General features: G+C 42.0%; 1 protein-coding gene across 4 annotated transcripts in view; it reads left to right on the top strand.

Moving 5' to 3' along the window:
- LOC125460805 (A disintegrin and metalloproteinase with thrombospondin motifs 20-like) overlaps nt 1-22,224 on the top strand; it is a 357,534-nt gene that overhangs the window by 40,226 nt on the left and 295,084 nt on the right. For 2 of the 4 annotated variants that reach the window (XM_048548795.2, XM_048548794.2), the window contains exon 4: nt 15,131-15,262. The exons of the other annotated variants lie outside the window; for them this stretch is intronic. In XM_048548795.2, the coding sequence (XP_048404752.1) occupies nt 15,131-15,262 (132 nt within the window). The remainder of the gene's footprint in view (nt 1-15,130; nt 15,263-22,224) is intronic. 4 annotated transcript variants of the gene reach the window in all.

Raw genomic sequence — 22,224 nt, 5'->3', positions numbered from 1 at the left:
ATGATATAAACTGGAAGGCATTACAGACATACAATGACCCAGAATTTGCTGAAACCTTTGAATGTCATTACATGAGCAGAATGTATTGATGCTTTGTTTCTGGTGCAATCCATGTGCATTGTCAATAAACTCAATTGGTTTTATGTTAAAGTATTTTTGCGTAAAAGTTTCCTCAGTCATTTGTGTCCTTGTGAAAAACTTTGGCCAAAACACAGTGCTGGTGTTGTGTTTGCGTAGATCCACTATTCGTGCAAAATGCAGGTCACCTAGATTTCCTGAGCTTACACCAGGAAAGGGCTGGCATTGATATGTCAACATTTCAGAACTGGAAATTCCTTTGTCAAGTTCCAAGATACTTTATAAATCGTTGGTCAGGACACTTGGGGCTGGATGATGTGCATTCATATGAGTGGTTTTGTGGACAATTGGAAGATGGCAAGGTCCTGCAATATATGGCTTTTGGGGAAGGAATTCATACGAGAATAGGAGTAGGAACAGGCCATTGAGCCTGCGCTATCTGCATATCTTTTCATGTCATTAATATCTGAAAATCGATCAATATCAGTCTTGGACATACTCAATAACTCAGCTTCCGCAGTCTTCTGAGACAGAATTCTGAAGATTCATCACACTCTACATGAAGAAATTCCTTCACATTTCAGTCATTTATGACTGACTTATTCTGAGACTGTCCTTTTTTTTAGACCTTACATTCTTCATGCATTCAGCCTAACTTTTAAAAACTTTATAAGTTTCAGTGATAACTTAGTGTTCAATGAGAAGTTTCTGCATCAATGATACAGTGGAGTCAAGAGATAATGTTCATAAACTGGAGTTGGAAGAGTGCAGGGGACGGTGGGGATATTGGATTGGACAAGGTTGCAATGATCAGTTGGAAGAATCATTGAAGGATGAGGGTTTCGAACTCAGTGCCGTGGGGGATTGGTAAATCAAGGATGGTTTGAAGCTTTGTCTGATGGGTGAGTAGAGCATAAGGTGAGATTTTTTTAAATTCAGTCAGGGGATGTGGACATCTTTGCAAGACCAGTGCTTATTACCCATCCCTCATTTTCCTGAGAAGGTGTTGAAGAGCCATTGCATTGATGAGGTAGTTGGATAAAGCAGTTTATAAGTCACCTACATTGCTGTTGTTCTGAGGCTGGGTAATGATGCCAGATTTCCTTCCTGACAATATGACACAGGATGACCTATCATGTTTGCTGTGATTCTGAGGTCAACTGAGAAAATATTACAACCCTGCCCTTTCTTTGTAACCGTGCTTTTTCTCTTCACTTGCCTAACCAACTTCCCTTTTAAAGCACGAGTTGTTTGTGCCTGCACGCACTCCCAGATTGCTGCATTAGTGCACGCTATGGTTAGGATTGAAGATCTTCTTCCTCTTGTCACTCTTCAGTCCTTTGCCATTCATTATAAATTGTGGTCATCCAAATTTATCCTCCTTTTTAACCAATGGAACAGCTTCTCCCTATTTATTATATCCTCCCATCAAATCTCCTCAACCGTCTCCAAGAAGAACAGCCCCATCTTCTCCATCACTTTTCACCAGCCTGTCTATATCCGTGTAATGTCTGTAACTATTAATGAGCAAGATAGGATTCACAAACATATGAAACAGCAGCAAGAGGAGTCTTCTAGCCCATCAAGCCTGTTCTGCCCTACCATATGATCCTGGATGATTCTCCATTTCAATGCCACACTAGCGGTCTCTCCCTCCCCCAAATCACCCTCAGTGTCTAGAAGCCTATTTCTTTTCTCATTGACATGCTTTCACTGCTTTATGTGGCAGTGAGTACCACAAGTTCACCATCCTCTGTGTAAGGTGGTTTATCCTGTATCCTGATACTACAATTCTTTGTTCTAGACCCCTCCAAATTGGAGGAGCATCATCCCTGCGTCCAGTCCTGTAAGAATTTCATACATTTTCAGTGAGATCTCCTCTCATTATTTTACACCAAAAACTATCACTATTCCTGTGGTGGGGATGTGAGACTCACTGCCTGAAGGAGTGGTGGAGGTAGAAACCTTCCTGGGAACATATTCACTGCGCTTGGATGTGCTGCTTCTATAGCCAGGAGCTGGAAGGTGGGGTTAGACTGGAAAAGCAGGCTTCTACGTTGAGCAGGTACTCCTGCACTGTAAATCTTTTATATTTCCAGATCTATTTAATTAAGTGATTTTATAATTCCCAGCCACCACAGTCGGACTTGAACTCGTGCTTTTCGATGTTCGTTTTGAGGCTGACTGGTTACAGGCCCAGTGATATTACCCCTACACCATTTATAACCAGTGAGGTCAGTTAGAGAGTGCCTAGCATGGTTCACCCTGAGACGAACATTGGAAAAATCAAGCTTGGGACTGAAAATGTATGGGCTGAGACTTTAAAAGACAGGGAGGATGAGAATAGGAGGTCACATGAACTACAGGAAACATAGGAAACCACTCTTTCAACCTATTTAGATGTGTTTGAATAGTTTTGTGCCTTCATCAGGCCTTAATTTATATCAAAGCACCAATAAGCATGGAACACTTTCAGATGGAAATGCGTTCTTCTTTAGAATTGGGTGGTAAACAGATATGACGCCCACATGCCCAGCTTCTTGATGTTCCTAGGCTCAATTGATTTCAGGAGCATGGATCATATTTGCAAATCTGCCCATATATTTATTATTTTTCACTTGCCTTAACACCAAGTGGAATGTTTGACAGCCTGTGTTGAGTTTTTTTCTTTCAGAGGTGGTTGATAAACAGCCACTAGAAAGTGCATGAGGGCCTCTGACTTTATTAATGTTCTTTTGGGAATGTGCAGACCCTTTACCACAGGCAGCTAAGACCAGACAGTTGCCCACAATGAATTGGTACAGTCTCCAATTCCAACACAGTGATAGCAATGCCTGACTTCAATATGCTGTTCAATGTTGGTGGGCATGTTAGGGGTCTGGGGAAGCGGGTCTGCATACAGCAATGTTACACTCTCTGCACTCTGAAATAATCAGTGGTGAGCATGTGCTGTTGGCGTTCATCATCAGATCATTGCTGTCGGCAAACATTTTTGAAGCAAATGATCGTTTCATTTGGTAACCGAGATATCATGTGTGTTTGCTACAAGCCTTGAATACCAAATTATAATTTTCCTTTGTGGAGAGTGGGTTTCACAGAAACTGTAAATCTGTCTGCTTCCTTCACTCAAACAGTTCTTGATTAAAAGTCCTTGGAATATGATTATAATGCAGAAATGTCTGTACACCCTGAGGTGCTATCCATATGTGACTAGCATGGTTCTGTCACGAGATCTATTTTTGAGAGCTCAAGTCCAGTTTAAGACTCTGACTGTTGATTTTCTTCATGGTCATTTTTTGTCATCTTTCCTTTTGACTGTTATTAACTTAACCCTATCAATAGGCTCTTACAGACTGCCTGCTGTGAGAGAATTAGCACAGTAGCATTTGGAAGTCCTTGTACATGATATTTCAATAGCAATATCCAGGCTTCGCTTCAGAGAGGAAACAAACTGCTGAAAATTAGCTACACCTCAATCCACTGAAGGAAGCCAAGTGTAAACATTTTTGCAACTCTGCCATTTGGCTTTTTTCTGAGGAAAGACTCTTCGTATAGTCTTTCTGGTATCCTACCAAGTAAAATTGATCATGTGCGAGCCTAGATTATAAGCTTGGTACTCGTACCCATTTTTGAACTTCTCTAACACTCACTGTAATTTCTGTGTTCCTTCACTTCCGGCCTCTTCCGCAACTCACTTCCTCTGTTCAACATTTTGAAGCTCTAGAATTCCCACCGATTAAATTCTTCGGTTCTCTCCTCATTTTCATTTTTAAATACACGTAGTCGGGGAAGCATTTAATAGTTTGATGCTGTTAGCAATCGGGGGGTAGACAGTGGTGAAGTCAATGGCAATCCAAAGGCTCAGATGCAGAGGATTGAGATAGGGAAGCACAAGTTCAAATCACACCACAACAGCAGTTGAAAATTTTCCTTGGTCTCCATAGGATGGAAGTCCAAATGACAATGCAGCAGTGTTTGCTTGAATCTCCATTTTTCTGAAGAAACGGATGTTCTGTGAGTACTTTCTCAATGTCTTGGAGCTCTTGAGCCGAAGAAAGCCTGCGTAAGGTCATAGGCAAACAGCTATGACTTTGTAGAAGGAGACAGCTATCGCTGTTGGATAGAGCTGGTGCACGTATTGATTCCTTTGGGATTCTTTATGCTTGGGCAGCCAAATTAGTCTCAAAGATGCACAAAGAGGTGACAGTTATTGATTAGTTATAAGGCCTTTACACAGTAGATAAAACCAGGAGCTACTTTCTGAAGATAAGATACTACTTTAAAATCTCTGCTCTAATCAATCATTTGGTCCAAATGGTTTCTTCTTTGGCTCTGTCAGTTGTCCGTTTGCACCTCTCTGGAACTTCTTGGGATGCTTTCCTGTATTGAAAGCGATACATAAATTCAAGTTGTTATAAAATCAAAACAATTTGAAGCTCCGAAGGAATGCTTTTGGAAATCAAACCTGAACTGGCCATTCCGCCTCATTCTGTTTTCTAGTTTCTGTCTCATTGTGCTGTAGGCTCCAGCACTTTAAGCACATGTTCAAGTTGTTTCATAATGTTACAGGGCTTCTGCCTCTATCGCCCTTTTTAAGACAATGAATTCCAAATTAAGATCACCTTCTTTGGTTTTAAAAAAAACATAAAATGTCCTACATACCATCCATCTTTTACTCTAAATCCTAAAGGGAAGAGGACCTTTTCTATCTGTTTTGTCTAGATTATTCTTAATTTTATATAAGCCATTTAAGTATGTCCCTCAGCTTCTACAGAAAACAATCCTAACCTTTCCAATCTTTCCTCAAAAACACAGTTCTCCCATGAGGTACAAGGTTGTAAATTCCAGTTGTAATCACAAAAAGTTGTGTGGTGACAAGAACTGCATGTGATACAGCAGGACCAGCCTAACCAGTGTCGTGCAGTTTAAAATTAAATCCACTGAGAAATAGTAGTAATAATACAACAAAATTATTTTAAGTTGAAAGTGACATACTCCAAGCATAAACAAGAATCTCAGCCTTTCATAAAGCTAATTATGTCAGCATGAGCGAAGAGCTGACTCAGGTTGATCAGATGAAGAGCTGTAAAGGTATAGCAGCAAACAAGCAGTGGGAAAGAGAATTCAAAATTTCTGAAAGAAACTGCGAAGATAATTTTAACACTTTTTGGTTCATTGTTTTTTTTTTATTTAATTGAAACACTGAGGGTTTCAGTTTTACTTTGTGGTTTTAAAACAGTTGATACGATCCCTAACATTAGTTTTGATTTGCTATTCGACATGTGATACAGGTCATTGAATTGAGTCAGAATAGGATGCCTTATTGAATTATCATATCTTTGAAGCTTAGTTTTTCATGACATGTTGCATTTTTTTTCCAAGAGTGAAAAACTAAACATTGGCAAATCCACTTTTTGTACTTTAACATCATAACGTGATTTTCTCTCTGAAGATTTTTTCCGTTGGAAAAAGTGAGGCATCATTATTTAATTCTTCTCCATTAACAAAAATTGTTGTTGTTATTCTTGAGGTCAGTTGGTATCACGTAGATGAACATGAAACTAATTGTTAAGTCAGATCAGTACAGGTTAGCAGTACCAGTAATGACCTACTTTGCAGCTTTATTGCTACCTACCAAGACCTGTGAGTATTGCCTTGCCTCTGAGCAAACTTGAAGTGAACTGACCAAATTTTCTTTTGGTTGTGTTTTTTTGGTTGGGACAGAGTGCAGTATAAATTAAATCAACATTTGAGAATAATAGAGAAATACTTTTATTGAGAGGGGGTGCTGCTGGTGATGGGGAAATGTCTCAAACATGCGCTTACAGAGAAATTCTGATACTGCAACCATCATATGTTTGAAAGCTCAACAGATGAGGCTCCAGGCCTTAACTGGGCTAGGGCTGCAAAAGTTTAATGTTGATGGGAGATAGAAAGTGCACAGACCTTGAAAGTCAGGATAACAAAGTGTGGGGCTGGATGAACACGGCAGGCCAAGCAGCATCCTAGGAGCACAAAAGCTGTCACTTTGGGCCTAGACCCTCCTTCAGATGATGAAGGGTCTAGGCCCGAAACGTCAGCTTTTGTGCTCCTGAGATGCTGCTGGGCCTGCTGTGTTCATCCAGCCCCTCACTTTGTTATCTTGGATTCTCCAGCATCTGCAGTTCCCATTATCTCTGATCACAACTTGAAAATCATTGAGGCCAGAAATGCTCCTAAAATTGTGCTATATCTGTTGCTGGCTGCAAATATTAAAATCATTGTTGAACTTACCCATAAGGTTTGTATCGAGTTTATTGTAGAAATTGTACAACAAGATGGTTGCCAGGACAGGGTACCAGCATCACACAACCATGTTCAAATTTCTTGGAGCGTGATAGTTGCCAGAGTTGAAACAGCATCCAGATATGTGAGCAGACCAGAACAATGTTCATTAGCCACAGGATATCCTTTAAGAAGAGGCCACCCAAAAGTGTGTCTATCAATTTGATAGACGATGTAAATACAGGAAGGAAGACTTGCATTTATGTAGCACCCTTCATGCTCTCAGTATCCTCCAACACACTTTCGAGCCAATAATGTGCTTTTGAAGTGTATTTACTTGAAGTAAAGATCGCATAAGATCTTACATGCTGCAATAAATACGAACCAGATGGACTGCTTTAGTGATATTAATTGAGAAGGAAATATTGGTTAAGTTGCCAGGGAGAGTTCACTTGCTGTTTAAAATATTGCTGTGGGGTGTTTTTGTGTTTTTATCAAAGAGGAGAGATGCAGCCCTAGTTAACATTTCATGTTGAAAGACAGCTCCTCTGTTGTATAAAGTAGTTGTTTTGAAAGAATTAATGTTGGTGAATCATTGGAGATTCCTAGAGATTGTTCTGGGTCAGATGCTCTTTGGAGGGTCAGTGGGTATTTGAATGGCCTGCTTCCACACTGTGGGGTTTTGTACATGCCTGCAGTACTGTGTTGGAGTATATGCATGCCCAAATCTTCATTCTATTTCTTTCTAGCTACTCTGTCCACTTGTACCAAGCCTTCTTGCTAAGTCCTCACAAAATGTTTCATTCTGAATTATATCCATTTTGTTGGAAAGCAGGCTTTACGATGTGCAAAAGGAACTGTAGAATCAGCAGCTTAGGCAGAATCTGTGGAAAGAGCGACAATTATTGTATCAATTCTGGGACTTTTGTTCATAACTCACTTCGACTGCTTAGCATTTCTGAGTTCATCCGCATATAGTACAGAATGAATGCGTGATGACGCAAGAGGAAGACTAGAGCGTGCTGTGAATAATTAGATTAATTCTCTTTTCTAAGAGTTGCATCATCCACAATGCATTGCGTAGCCATCCTCTGTGCTATTTGGTTCCACGTGGCGTGATGTTCACTCAGTCGCTTTTAATGAAAGGTTTGTCGACTTTCGGAACAAACCTAAGGCAAATATTGCATCAAGTCCATGTTCTCAATTGCCACTCATCTTTCATAAATCTGACTATAAATCGACTTAAAAATTTAAGTTACTCGATCAGTGTTATTATGTATTACTGGTGCAATTATTTCTAATAGTGGTACTTAACCAAAGAATGGGGGCTTCATTGTCTGAGTCAGCATTTATTTGCCAATCCAAATTGGCCTAAAGAAGGTGGTCGTGAGTTGTCTTCTTGAACTGCTGTGGTCCTTGGAGACTAGGTACACCCACAGCGCTGTTAGGAAGGGGATTCCAGGATTTTGAGCCAGTGGTACTGAAGTCAAGCCAATATAACTAAGTCAATATGGTGCGTGACTTGGACGGAATCTTGTTGCTGGTGGCATTCCCATACATCTTATGCCCTTGTCCTTCAGGTAGTAGATGAGTGTGGGAAATGCTGTTGAAGGAGCTCTGAGTTACTGCAGTGAATCTTGTAGAGGGACACGTCATGTGAGTTGGTGGTGAAAGGAGTGAATATTGAAGCTGTTAGATGGGTACCAAACAAGGGGATGATTTGCCCTGAATGGTGTCCAGCTTCTTGAGTGATGTTGGAGTTGCACTCATTCAGGCAAGTGGCAAGTATTTCATACAATGTGATTTGTGCCTTTTTAGATAAGCTTTTGAGGAGTCAGAAAATGAGTTACTCTAGCAAATGTGCCAGATCCTGACCTGCACTTGTAGCCACAGTATTTATATGGCTAGTATGGTTACCTTTCAGGATATTGAAAAGCTAGTGGTGTGGGGGGAAGGGGTGGGGAGGAGGAAATTCTGTAATAGTAATGCCATTCATTGTCAAATGACAATGGGTAGATTCTCTCTGGTCATTGCTTGACATTGTTGTGATCCAAATATCTTTCCCAGACATTAATTTCATGTCCAGAATACCATCTATTTATGCCTAATTTATAAGTCTGTGTTCTGGATGGGTGTGAACTTTGAAATCTAAGAATGATGTATGATATGTATTTACTGGAAGGCTGTGAGATGTAAAATTACAGTGCTGCAGTTATACAAGGCATTCTAATGCCAGGCCAGAAATACACAAGTTTATTTTGGGAGACTGTACTAATTTGGCTGGAAAATAAAAATAAACTTTTAAAAATGGATTGAACCTCTTACACAGAGCCAGCAATATTGAAGTGCTGGAAAATCTGTGTCTCAGTTCAGATCAAATTGCAAAGTCAGCAATACAGTTTGAAGACAGTAATGTATGGACAGACATTTGGCTGCTGAAGTATACCTATACAGTCACTTTTATTTTGTTGTGGAATGTGTGTGTCATCATGGAAACAAAAATGATCACTTTTCTAATTCTGTGTAAAGTGGAAATATGATTCAGGCTACCTGTAGAATACATGAGGTGAGGCCTCATCCAGGACAGCATCTGACAGCATTTCCCATCAAGTGTAGTCTTCATGTTCTTTTCAAACTGTGTTAGAATACTTTAGAACTCCTTCTGAAGATATTTAGTGGGAGTTGCAAAATTGACAGTTTTAAGAGCAGATGGTGTACATTTTACCACGCTAAAAAAAAATGCATTTAGATAACAGTATGAGAATATTTTGGTATTCATCCCTTTTTATCTGTTGCCTCCTTTTTCGTTCTGTCTCATTTATAACTGTCAAATGCAGATGGAGAGAATCCAGCAGAGATTCACTTTATTAAAAGCTTGTCATTGTTAGCCCTTCCCTCCCACTAATATCAACTGCTTCACTGGAATGTGATCAGCACAGTATAAATGTGTATACTGGTGGGGAGTTTCCCATCTCACACCATGTCTCATTGTAATGGAGTGGCTGTTTTTAAGGGTATTAAGCTAAACATGGTTACACTCAATGTCTGGAAAAATTTCATAGCAGTGTAAAATTGTCAATTATTTGCCACTTATAAAAGTTTATATTGAGTTAATGAGGATAATATATTGCTCTCATCATAGCTGTGTCACAAATAGCAAACTATACATTTTTTAATTGTCTAAGTTTACCTACTCAACTAACTACAACAAAAGACATCATGGGGAGCCTTAAACTATATTAGCAGTGCTGTTCTAACTAATGTGTCAAGCTGTAGCTGGTGCCTTACTGTGGGACTTCAGGTGTCTCAGGTGACAGTCACATCAGGTCATTTGGATTTTTACAGTCAGATGACTTCCTCATGGGCTAAGTTAAGAATGCTATTAGCATTTTCAGTTCTGTGCCAAATGGTTTACTCTTTATTTAGTTTTCAAGGATTACCTGTTGACATTCATCCCATCTGCTGCTCTTGATCTTGGTGCAGTGCCACTAACTCAAAACAAAATCTATTTGTAACCTACTAAAATAAGACATTTTGTAAGTTAATATGCCCTTTTTCGATTTGACAGTTTCCTCAGGGTAATAGTAACTCTAGGCTGCCAAGTTGTTGTTTGCATATAACACATTTATTTGGCACTTAAAAAGAAATTTATACTCAATAAGGCTAATACTTGCATGTCAACATTTGTAAGACTTACCCAGGCTTCTCCCAAAGTTGCAATACAGGAAGTAATCAATTCTGTCCTTTTTGTTCTCCAAGTAATTGCTATGCTAACTTTATCCTCAGCAAGTTAGCTACAGCATCAGGGCATGTACCCTTGTACCCTTCTCAGGAATTCCTACACACATGATCAGCTTTGGATAGGCTTAGCCTGCTTTCTCAAGGCCCGGGGAATTGGTCAGTTCTCTCTGCAATCTCATCACATTCTTCTGATTATCTTGCATAGCTTGGCCTCTGCTTTCTCACCCTTGCACAACAATCAAGACAGTAACAAAAACAGAAGTTGCTGGAAAAACTCAGCAGGCCACTCAGTGGCCCTTCTTCGGTTCGGCTCTGAAGAAGTGTTATGGGACCTGAAACGTTAACTCTGATTTCTCTCCACAGATAATGCTAGACCTTCTGAGGTTTTCCAGCAATTTCTGCTTTTGTTTCTGATTTACAGCACCCACAGTTACTTTGCTTTTTTTTTTAAAAAAGTAAGCCAATAATTCAATCTCTGCCAACTTCTTGGCTTCCAAGCAAGCAGCCCATGTGGACTATGTGTTATAAATGCAATGACTTTAACCTTATCAATATCATTCTTAATCTTGCCTAGAGGACCATATTGCAGGTTTTCGTCCATTCAGTTTCTTTAACATCAGAACAGTTACACCACTTGAATCACACTTAAAGGCTTGGAATTAAGGTGGTTAGACCTTAGGAGCTAAAGAGCACTCCAACTTGAATTACTGCAAACAAATTCGTGCCATAACTTAAAAGTTAATAGGATCAGATCTTTGTTTCTTTGTCTCAGTTATTTGTTATTTAGACGCATTACTTGCCTCATCAAGTGCGATACCAGTCATGGGCGGCAATGGGAAAAGGAAGGGAATCTATTACAACCGCTAAAATTATCCTGACTGACAGGAAAAAAAATCCTTTATACTGATTGTCCTTTTGAGATTTACAGCAAATAATATACTTACTTTGAGATAAGACTCTAGGGCAGTTTTCAAGCCATGTTCGTACAAATGGATTCTTTTCAGGTTGCAAACTGTGATGAATGGGGTACCATTGGAATCGGTCATGAAGTCACAATTATTTGTGATCTCTTTTGCTGACTTGGGTCAATCTGACAATGCAAATGTAAAGATGCAAGTTGTGAGGAACACACAGAAGGATAATTATAGGTTAAGTGAGTTGACAAATGTGGGAAAATGTGATTATGTGCATTCGTGCAGTGAGAATAGAAAAAAATATTACTTAAATGGAGGGAGTGAGAATTTAAGTGCTGGAATTCAGAGGGATTTGTCTGTGGCAGTGAAGCACAAGATGTTAGCATGCAGGGACAGCAAGTTGGGAAGACAAGTTGGTGATCTTTATTACAAGGCAGATGGATTGTAAAGTAGAAAGACCTTGCCATAGTGATTACAGGACACTGGTGACCCAACAGCTGGGCTACTGTGTGTTTGCAGTATCCTTTTGGTATAGGAGTTGGGCTGTCATATTCTGACTGTATAGACATTGGTGAAGCTACTTTTAGTACACTGCATTCAATTCTGGCCTCTCTGCTTTGCAGAGATATTAAGAAACTTGTAAGGGTTCAGAAAAGGTTTACAAAGATGTTGCCAGGGTTGGAGGGTTTGAGCTATAGAGAGATGCTGAATAGGCTGGGGCTGTCCTCCCTGGAGCGTTGGAGGTTGAGAGGTGACCTTTTGTAGAGGTTTATAAAATCATGAGGGGCATGGATAGGTTGAATAGCCAAGGTCTTTTTCCCAGGGTAGGAGAGCCCAAAACAAGAGGGCATTGGTTTAAAGTGAGAGGGGAAAGATTTAAAAGGGCCCTAAGGGGAGAATGTTGTCAGGCAGAAGGTGGTGTGTGCATGGAATAAGCTAGGAGGTAGTGGAGGCTGGTACAGTTAGAACACTTTAAAATGCACCTAGATGGGTACGTGAATAGGAAGGGTTTAGAGGGATATGGGCCAAATGCTGGCAAATATGACTATTTAGGGTGTCCAGTTGACATAGACCAGTTGGACTGAAGGATCTGTTTCCATGCTGTACATCTCTGACTTCATGACTTTCTTATGGAAGAGAATACTCACATTGGAAGCAGTTCAGACAAGGTTCACTCGGCAGATTCCTGGGATGAAGGAGTTTTCTTATGAGGAAAATGTTAAGTGGGTTGTGCTTCAACCCCATGGAATTTGAAAGAATAGTGGAATGGAGTCTTCCATTACAGAGGCCAAGTATAGCATTCGGTGACTTGAGTAGGATTGCGTGGTATCTCAGTGGTTAGCTCTGCTGCCTCAACATGAGGGACCCAGGTTCAATTCCAGCCTCGAGTGACTGTCTGTTTATGTGGAGTTTACACGTTCTCCCTGCCCACATGAGAAGGGAGTGGACCCAGACAGTGTACAATGCTGGATATTTTGATCCTAACACCATTTTATCTTTTCTCTTATTGTTCTTACTGGGATATGGATATTGCTGGTTGCAGATAATCATTCTTGTGAAGACAGCAGCTTCTCCTCAGGTGAAATAGTCTTAAAAAGAAAGGCTAATCAGTGAGTGAAATTCATTTGAAGAAAACTAAATGCGTCTCTATCTTATTTGTGTTTTTTAAACTGGGGTTATGAACAATTGTACCTGATAATCTCTATTGTAATGAAGAGCACTTGATTTCCCAGCTTTCTCACTTTACCTTATCACCATTTTATAGCTATTAAACTTCTGAAAGCTTTTGTGCTTCTAAAACTAAACCTAAGTATTATTAGACAAATTGAATAATTAAGCTTTAGGTATTGTTAAATCTGCAATTTACTTATGCACCAGTTATTCCTTATACCATGCTTTTATAATGAAAAGCCAGATGTCAACATCTCTCAGAACAAAAGCTGTGCCAAACCCTTCTGTGAAACTCTACATCAACAAATTTTGATGCTGATCAATCCATGCTAAAATACATCACCTTCTTTCACCATGACATGATTTATTCGTCTAAAATAAGATCTTAAACAAAAATTAAGATTCTGAAAGTTTAGATACTTCAAGCTAGCATGATTAAATTTACATATTTAATATTCTTCATGTCTATTCTCACTTGTTTTTACTTCGAGGTATTAGCTTGTCTAAAAGCCAAAATTTAGAGTTAATATTGCTGTCTAACGCTGATCTTCCAGTCTTACTGAGAGGATACTGTCTGTAAAGTCTCCACAGATGCATCAGTAGCATTGTGCTAGCTTTAATAATCCAGCATTTCTCTCATGCTGTTACAAATTTTGGGTAGCACGGTGGCTCAGTGGTTAGCACTGCTACCTCACGGCACCGAGGACTTGGGTTCGATTCCACCTTCGAGTGACTGTCCGTGTGGAGTTTGCACGTTCTCCCCATGTCTGTGTGGGTTTGCACTGGGTGCTCTACTTTCCTCCCATACTCTAAAGATGTGCAAATTAGTTGGATTGGCCATGCTAAATTGCCCATAGTGTCCAGGGGTGTGTGGGTTAGGTGCATTAGGCATGGGAAATGCAAGGGTTAGGGGATGGGTCTGGGTGGGATGCTGTTTGGAGGGTTGATGTGGACTTGTTGGGCTGAAAGTCCTGTTTCCACACTGTAGGGATTCTAAGAAATGCAGGGATGTCGTTGGCTGATTGTTTTGGGTAGGATGGTCTTTAGAATGTTGGTGTGGACTCAATGGGCTGAATGGCCTGCTTCCACACTGCAGAGATTCTTTGAAATCATTTGGTTATTTCCCTTAAAATTGCTTGAAGCCCTGAAGCACAGTATTCAGGTAAAGATTATATTGAAATTTCTTTTCAAGCTGTGTGGGGGGAGAAACAATCTTAAACCTGTTGATTTGTCCAATTATAGTTTTCAGAAAGTTTTTCTTTAATATTGTGGATTTAATTTTTGCTTTTGCTGTCAGAAACGTTTTATTAGGTACACAAGTTGTTGAGAGCAAGTTATATTTTCCTGGAGTTTTTTAGCTGTTATATTTTCCTGGAGTTTTTTTTTGCTGTTATCTATTGATCAGCACTTGCTTGACTGATATTACATAAAAGGAAGTATCCGTCACGGGAAGCTGAATTTATGATTTCTCATGAATGTGTAACTGTCTTTGGGTCTTTTCCCAGGATAGAAATACACTGGATATGTACATAGAGGCACGATGTCTGCCAGGCTTCGAAGCTCAACATGCAACTCTTCCAGTGTCCTGAGCAATGACTCATAGATAATGTAGTTAAGTTAGCTTTGTGCGTCTTTGGCACCTTGTGGCAGATGAGCGTTCACTTGATATGTTGCCTGTGGCACTTGGCAGTTGCAGCATCATTATGCTTTTAATTTTGTTGATAGAACACAAACCATCCTACCCTGGAGTCAAGCAAGAATGAGAGCACTGATATCTAGTTTAGCACCACAACAAAAGGAGTGGAGTGTTGGCTTGTATGCTTAATGGGCTTGCAACCCTAACTGTCACACTGCTGTTGAATTTATCATTCCACTTTGACGCCAGTTCGAGTTTTGAAATTCATAAAAGCGGATTTTTTTTAAAAAGGAAATGCTTACTTTTTAACACTGGGGGTCACAAGCTGAGGATGTGCCAAACTACCTTGCTGGCAGTGAATGAAACAAAGAATTTCTGAAGCTCCATCACTGCCATAACATCGGAAACATGAAGTCCAGCTTGTGTACCAACACAGTCCCACAAACTGTGTTAATGATCAGACAATCAGCCAAAATAACTATGGTGGAAGTATAATTGTTGGCCAAGTTCTGCACTTCCCTCTTTTGAAATAGAGCTACGGGATTTTTGATGCTGAGTTGAGGGAGCTGGTAGTTTTGTGTCCCATTTGTTAGACAGCACCTTAAGATGGCTGCAGCACTGCTGCATGGTTGGTCAGCGTATTGAAGTGTGGCAGAGGGATTCCATTGAGGATAGAGCGTGAAGTCAGGAACATGGAGGATTGAAGTGGCTCTCCTGGGTGTGTTAAATGGAGGGTGAGAGAGCGCTGCAGGGACAATTAGTCAAGGTATGTCACTGCGGAGCCTAAAGGCTTGTATCATTTCTGTACATTGTGTGTTTGTTGCAGGGTATTGGCTACTAGGCTTTGAATTTATCAGCGGCAGTTTGATCATTCTTGCCAAGAGTCATCTGGGACCACGTGCTTTAGGGTGCGGAGATAAGCCAGCTGAGTCGTCAACTTCAGCCATATCTCAGTGTGGTGAGTACACCACTGGCATGAGCAAAGACGTTCCTCAAGTGACGGAAAAACACATTGTTTCAACCACAGTAAAGGAAATGTCCCAGACTCCCCTCCACCCATTCATGTGTCCCGGCCATGAAGCATACTAATACTCCTGTGCCTGAGCTAGCCTCAACAAATTATGATGCACACAAATAAAGTGAAACCAATGTAATTTGAAATGGTTACAAGTGAAATTTATGTTTGTGAAACGGTCATACTACATTTGTACTCTCAGTACAGTTTACTTTAATGGCAATAGAGTTGGGCAGAAATTGTTTTTGTGACAAAGCCTGTTTGAAGAAAAGCCGTTTTGGTGAGTCACCCATTGTCAGCTGATGCTGGATTTCTCCTGTGCTGTGATCGCACATCTTCTGTGCACACTGCTGCCAGTTTAAACTGTCATTTTTATTGTGTGTGAACATGGGAGAAAGCAAGCAAGATAAAGTGGCAATTACTTCCACTTGTATAATTTGGAATGATACACTGTTAGCAGTATTCCTGCGCCTAGATTCACGTGGCAAGATGTCAAACTGACTTCAGTTGATTTTTTGAGTCTGTACAAAAGAACCATAGACCAACTGACCAAGGAAGCTGCTGACTGACCGTATAAGTCAGATATCATGATTGTTGGATCATGGCATCATGTACCACTCTCATCCAAAAAGATGATCACATTCTCCAAAATGGTGTAACTAGCCATTCAGCTGTAAAATAATAATTACCCATCACTTTCCCAGCATTCCAATGGGTAGCCACAAATTTGTTTTTGGCAGCATTATCTACAATCCTAGAGTCACAGGTGTTCAGCATGGAAACAGACCCTTCGATCCTACTCGCCCATGCTGTCTGTTAAGTTAGAATTATATAATCTAGTCCTACTTGCCAGAATTGTGTCCATATCCTTCTAAACCCTTCCTAGTCATAAACACATCCAGACAGCTTTTAAATATTGTGATTGTACCAGAACCCATCACTTCCTCTGACAGCTCACTCCACGCGTGCACCACCGTTTGCATGAAAAGGCTGCCCCTTTGGTCCCTTTTTAATTCTTTTCCCCTCTCATTTTAAACCTAAGTCCTCTAGTTTTGGTGTCCCCTACCCTGGGAAAAAGACCACATGGCGAAGTCAGAGATAATGGGAACTGCAGATGCTGGAGATTCCAAGATAATAAAATGTGAGGCTGGATGAACACAGCAGGCCAAGCAGCATCTCAGGAGCACAAAAGCTGACGTTTCGGGCCTAGACCCTTCATCAGAGAGGGGGATGGGGGGAGGGAACTGGAATAAATAGGGAGAGAGGGGGAGGCGGACCGAAGATGGAGAGTAAAGAAGATAGGTGGAGAGGGTGTAGGTGGGGAGGTAGGGAGGGGATAGGTCAGTCCAGGGAAGACGGACAGGTCAAGGAGGTGGGATGAGGTTAGTAGGTAGCTGGGGGTGCGGCTTGGGGTGGGAGGAAGGGATGGGTGAGAGGAAGAACCGGTTAGGGAGGCAGAGACAGGTTGGACTGGTTTTGGGATGCAGTGGGTGGGGGGGAAGAGCTGGGCTGGTTGTGTGGTGCAGTGGGGGGAGGGGATGAACTGGGCTGGTTGAGGGATGCAGTGGGGGAAGGGGAGATTTTGAAACTGGTGAAGTCCACATTGATACCATATGGCTGCAGGGTTCCCAGGCGGAATATGAGTTGCTGTTCCTGCAACCTCCATCTCAGGCAACCAGCTTGTAACTGATGTCCATTACAAGCCCACCGACTCCCACAGCTACCTAGAATACACCTCCTCCCACCCACCCTCCTGCAAAAATTCCATCCCCTATTCCCAATTCCTCCGCCTCCGCCGCATCTGCTCCCACGATAAGACATTCCACTCCCGCACATCCCAGATGTCCAAGTTCTTTAAGGACCGCAACTTCCCCCCCACGGTGATTGAGAACGCCCTTGACCGCGTCTCCCGCATTTCCCGCGACACATCCCTCACACCCCGCCCCCGCCACAACCGCCCCAAGAGGATCCCCCTCGTTCTCACACACCACCCTACCAACCTCCGGATACAACGCATTATCCTCCGACACTTCCGCCATTTACAATCCGACCCCACCACCCAAGACATTTTTCCATCCCCACCCCTGTCTGCTTTCCGGAGAGACCACTCTCTCCGTGACTCCCTTGTTCGCTCCACACTGCCCTCCAACCCCACCACACCCGGCACCTTCCCCTGCAACCGCAGGAAATGCTACACTTGTCCCCACACCTCCTCCCTCACCCCCATCCCAGGCCCCAAGATGACATTCCACATTAAGCAGAGGTTCACCTGCACATCTGCCAATGTGGTATACTGCATCCACTGTACCCGGTGCGGCTTTCTCTACATTGGGGAAACCAAGCGGAGGCTTGGGGACCGCTTTGCAGAACACCTCCGCTCAGTTCGCAACAAACAACTGCACCTCCCAGTCGCAAACCATTTCCACTCCCCCTCCCATTCTCTTGATGACATGTCCATCATGGGCCTCCTGCACTGCCACAATGATGCCACCCGAAGGTTGCAGGAACAGCAACTCATATTCCGCCTGGGAACCCTGCAGCCATATGGTATCAATGTGGACTTCACCAGTTTCAAAATCTCCCCTTCCCCCACTGCATCCCTCAACCAGCCCAGTTCATCCCCTCCCCCCACTGCACCACACAACCAGCCCAGCTCTTCCCCCCCCACCCACTGCATCCCAAAACCAGTCCAACCTGTCTCTGCCTCCCTAACCGGTTCTTCCTCTCACCCATCCCTTCCTCCCACCCCAAGCCGCACCCCCAGCTACCTGCTAACCTCATCCCACCTCCTTGACCTGTCCGTCTTCCCTGGACTGACCTATCCCCTCCCTACCTCCCCACCTACACCCTCTCCACCTATCTTCTTTACTCTCCATCTTCGGTCCGCCTCCCCCTCTCTCCCTATTTATTCCAGTTCCCTCCCCCCATCCCCCTCTCTGATGAAGGGTCTAGGCCCGAAACGTCAGCTTTTGTGCTCCTGAGATGCTGCTTGGCCTGCTGTGTTCATCCAGCCTCACATTTTATTAACATGGCGAAGTCAGATGGCACCCTATTCGGGAGATCTTGCATTCGGTTCTTCTTCCGATTTTAATTCATTGTAAAATTCACACATACAACCAAATAAATGACAACACTTGGTTGCTCAACACCCAATAAGAATGCCAGCTTAAACACTCCTGCCCAACCCAAACTTAGAAAGCGTCATTTTCAAATACAGCTTTCCAGGACACTAGTCCCAAGCTAGTGGGGTCTGTTCACTGACTGTGCAGATTGTATTCGACACCAAACATGGACGAATTGTTGTTTGAGTCTGATGTTGAAGCAGTGGGGAAGTCATGAGTCTATTCGTAGTGTTTAGCTTCAGGTCTTACTAAAGTCTTCATCCTGACGTGAACACAGACAATGAATATCAGAACTCCTGTCAAAAAACTGAAGTTAATGGGGCTGAAAAGAAACTCACACCACTGTGATAACAATGCTATGCATATCTCATTAAACAATGGCCCTGTGGTACTTCCCTGGAACATTATGAAGCAAAGTATAATCGCGAGCCATATGAAGACAGCTGACCCAAAATCATAGTCAAAGATGTTGGTTTCAAAGAATGTCATAATGGAGAGAAGTGAGGCAGATACATATGGGAAGGGAATTCCAGAGCTTGGAGTTGAGGCAGCTGAGGACATATGCCCAACACCAGTCGGACCATTCTCTTTTTAGGAATGCACAAGAGGCTAGAGTTAGGAGGACCGACATCTCGGAGGAGATTATGGACGTAGGGAGGCCCAAAGCCAGGAAGGGATTTGAAAACCAGGATCAGGATGTTACATTCAACATTTTGCCGACTGAATCAAAGTGCAATGGGATGAGTGAGACTTGCTATATGTGGTATGGATAGCAGAGTTTTTCATCTCCTTGATTTACAGAGGATTGAATGTGGGAGAAAAACCAGCTGCATTGGAACAGATGAACTTGGACATGATGATGGCACAGATGAAGATTTCAGCAGTGGATGGACTGAGCTAAGGCAGGGACTAGCTGGAGCCATACCTGCTATAAAAACCCTAGTAACACATTGCCAGAAGTGTTTGGCATGTGACTGCTGCAAGTCCTGTTGCACACTCGGTATGAGCCATGTGGAGAATCATTTGAAGTGGTGAGCCATGTCTCAGAGACTTCTCTTCTTTCCTTCTTTTGGAGCACTGAGGTGACATGCTGATCGGAGAGCTCAGCATTCAGTCATCAAAAATCCCCAGGATGTTGCTACTGGGGTTTCAATGATGGTTACACCAATGGTCCAGGAGAGGAAATTAGACTTCCACTATTTTGTAGCATCTTCAGCTACTTCATTAACTTCCTTCCTTCTAGCTAATATTAGTTATTTGAGGCTGAAGGGCCTTAACTGGGGTCTCAGTTGAGTACTTGCAATCACTTAACTAAACTAGTGTAGTTGAGCTAGGAATTGTATGTGAGTATTGTTTTAGTCTTAAGCAAATATAAGATTGACTGCAGATTAACTTTCGCCTATCCTTCACCAATTGGCCATATGGAAAGTAACACCTCCAACATATAAGATTAGCAGTAGGAATGTTCACTTATAATTTCTTAGCAATCAGTACCATTGACAATAATGAGGTATCCACTGTCATTCTAGAACAGGGTTATGATCAGTCAATGCCCTGTTTTATGTGCCAAGCACTGACAATTTGAAATAGAAGTCCAATTTCCTCGCCTGGATTATTGGTGGTACCAACATCACTGAGACCCCCAACATCAACATCCTGGGGATTTTTGATAATTAAATGTTGAGCTCTCAAACCAGCAGTGCACCTCAGTGCTCCGAAAGGAGGAATGAAGAGGAGTCTCCAAGCCATGGCTCACTGCCTCAATGATTCTACATGGCTCATACTGAGAGTGCAGCAGAACTTGCAGCATTCACCAGGAATGCTGCAGCCACACAATAGTCAATAAACAAACCGCTGCCCAGGACAGATCAGTGTGCTTTACTGATGTCCCTATCATCAGACTGTGTTCACTTAGTCTGATGTAGAGTATGAACATCATAGATTTGCTGGGCTGAATGGCCTGTCGGAGATTCTACACAACATTTGTCCATTTAAGACACTGCGGTGGCAGTATGTAAAATCCACATGTTGCAGTGACTCCGCAAAGTTACTTTTACAGTTTCCCTCTCCTAATAATCTTTACCACCATGAACAGCAATTCTGTAAGAATGCTCCCACCCCTAAAGTCCCCTTCATGTTGGTTATCAAACTGACTTGGATATACAACACCATTCCTTCAATATTGCTGAATCAGAATCCTGGGTTTCCTTTCTGAGGATGACACTGTAGAGGTTTTGTATCCCAAGGACCACAACAGTGGCCTTTACCGCACGGTCACTTCTCATATAAAAAAAATTAGCGTCGCTGTCGGCTACTGAGAATAAATGGAAAGTCGTGTTTGCAAGCCAACAAAGATCTTCAGTCATGAGTGAAGGGAACTTTCCCACGATGCAGTGGTATTTAAAGTGTAAAATTGTGACATAGAATTCTGTATGTATAAGATACATGAGAGAAATTTTCTGTTTCCCACTTCACATATCCTCTTGTGTGCATGTTTTGTTTAGAAATGTTTGCAGTTTGTCCGCAGTAGTTGCTCAGAAAACAAAAATAGTGGACAGTTTCTCGTCTCCCCCACCTCTTTGAAAATAAACGTGGTTTGGTGGCCTAAAGCTGACATTTACATGTTGAAACAATTTGATAAATTGGGAGACAAACCAGTAATGGATTAAGTATGTGGCAAGCTTCATTCATAGAATATTATGCTTAAAGGTGCAGCTTTCCTTGGGGAATTCTCACAGACGATAACCAAAAGCTTTGAAAAAGACTTCACCATTTCCGTGAAGTACGGTAGTTAGCAGTTTCTTCAGACCTCAAGTTATTTATGGTTCGTTTTGAGGATTTGGGATTTTAGTTGTCATCCATTTCCTGTGCTAGAGTTCTGCACAGGATATAATTAGCACTTCTTTATATCCTGTGTGCTCAAATACATCTATAATCTGTCATCCTGGTGATAAAGGCAGTTTGAGATCAGAGATTGCATTACAGGAAATGCAACATCCTCATTGTAAACACAAAGGTCAGCTTCTGTATTCAGGACAGTGAGAGGATAGTGCTGCAGCTACATTCTGGATCAGCTTGTAGTTGAAATGCTGAGCTGAGGCTGCTAAATCTCTGGGATCAATTCCTCTCACAAACAGGGGAACATCATTGTACTCTCTTCGGATCTTCTTTTCTCTCCATCTTCGGTCTGCCTCCCCCTCTCTCCCTATTTATTCCAGTTCCCTCTCCCCATCCCCCTCTCTGATGAAGGGTCTAGGCCCGAAACATCAGCTTTTGTGCTCCTGAGATGCTGCTTGGCCTGCTGTGTTCATCCAGCCTCACATTTTAACATCATTGTACTGCTGGCATTAAGGAAATGGTGTTATCAATTGCTTTGCAGACAACTGTGGCCCTGAAATCCTTTTGCATCAAGTCTCCCCTTGTCTGAAGGAGGCAATGCTTACCATCTCTGAGTTTACCAGATAGAATAGTGGCTTGTGATTTAAATTACGCTGAAATTGTGGTTGTCTCCAGTAGATTAGAGTCCTACCTTACAAAGGGAGGTTTATGGGACAATCATGTCTTTAATCCCTATTGAACGTTAGATCATAAAGCACCTCTTGCACAACATTTGTTTCCTTCCTCAGGAGGCTAAGGCAGTTCAGCACGCCTGTAAAGATTCTCTCCAACTTCTATCAATGTGCCACAGAAAGCATTCTGGATGCATCACAGCTTGTATGGCAACTGCTCTGCCCAAGACCAAAAGAAATTATAGAAAGTTGTGTACACAGCCCAGTCCATCAC

The sequence above is a fragment of the Stegostoma tigrinum genome, chromosome 18, assembly GCF_030684315.1.
Source record: "Stegostoma tigrinum isolate sSteTig4 chromosome 18, sSteTig4.hap1, whole genome shotgun sequence".
Lineage (NCBI taxonomy): Eukaryota > Metazoa > Chordata > Chondrichthyes > Orectolobiformes > Stegostomatidae > Stegostoma > Stegostoma tigrinum.
Note: the sequence above shows the minus strand (reverse complement) of the source record. Positions and strands in the feature narration are given on the sequence as shown.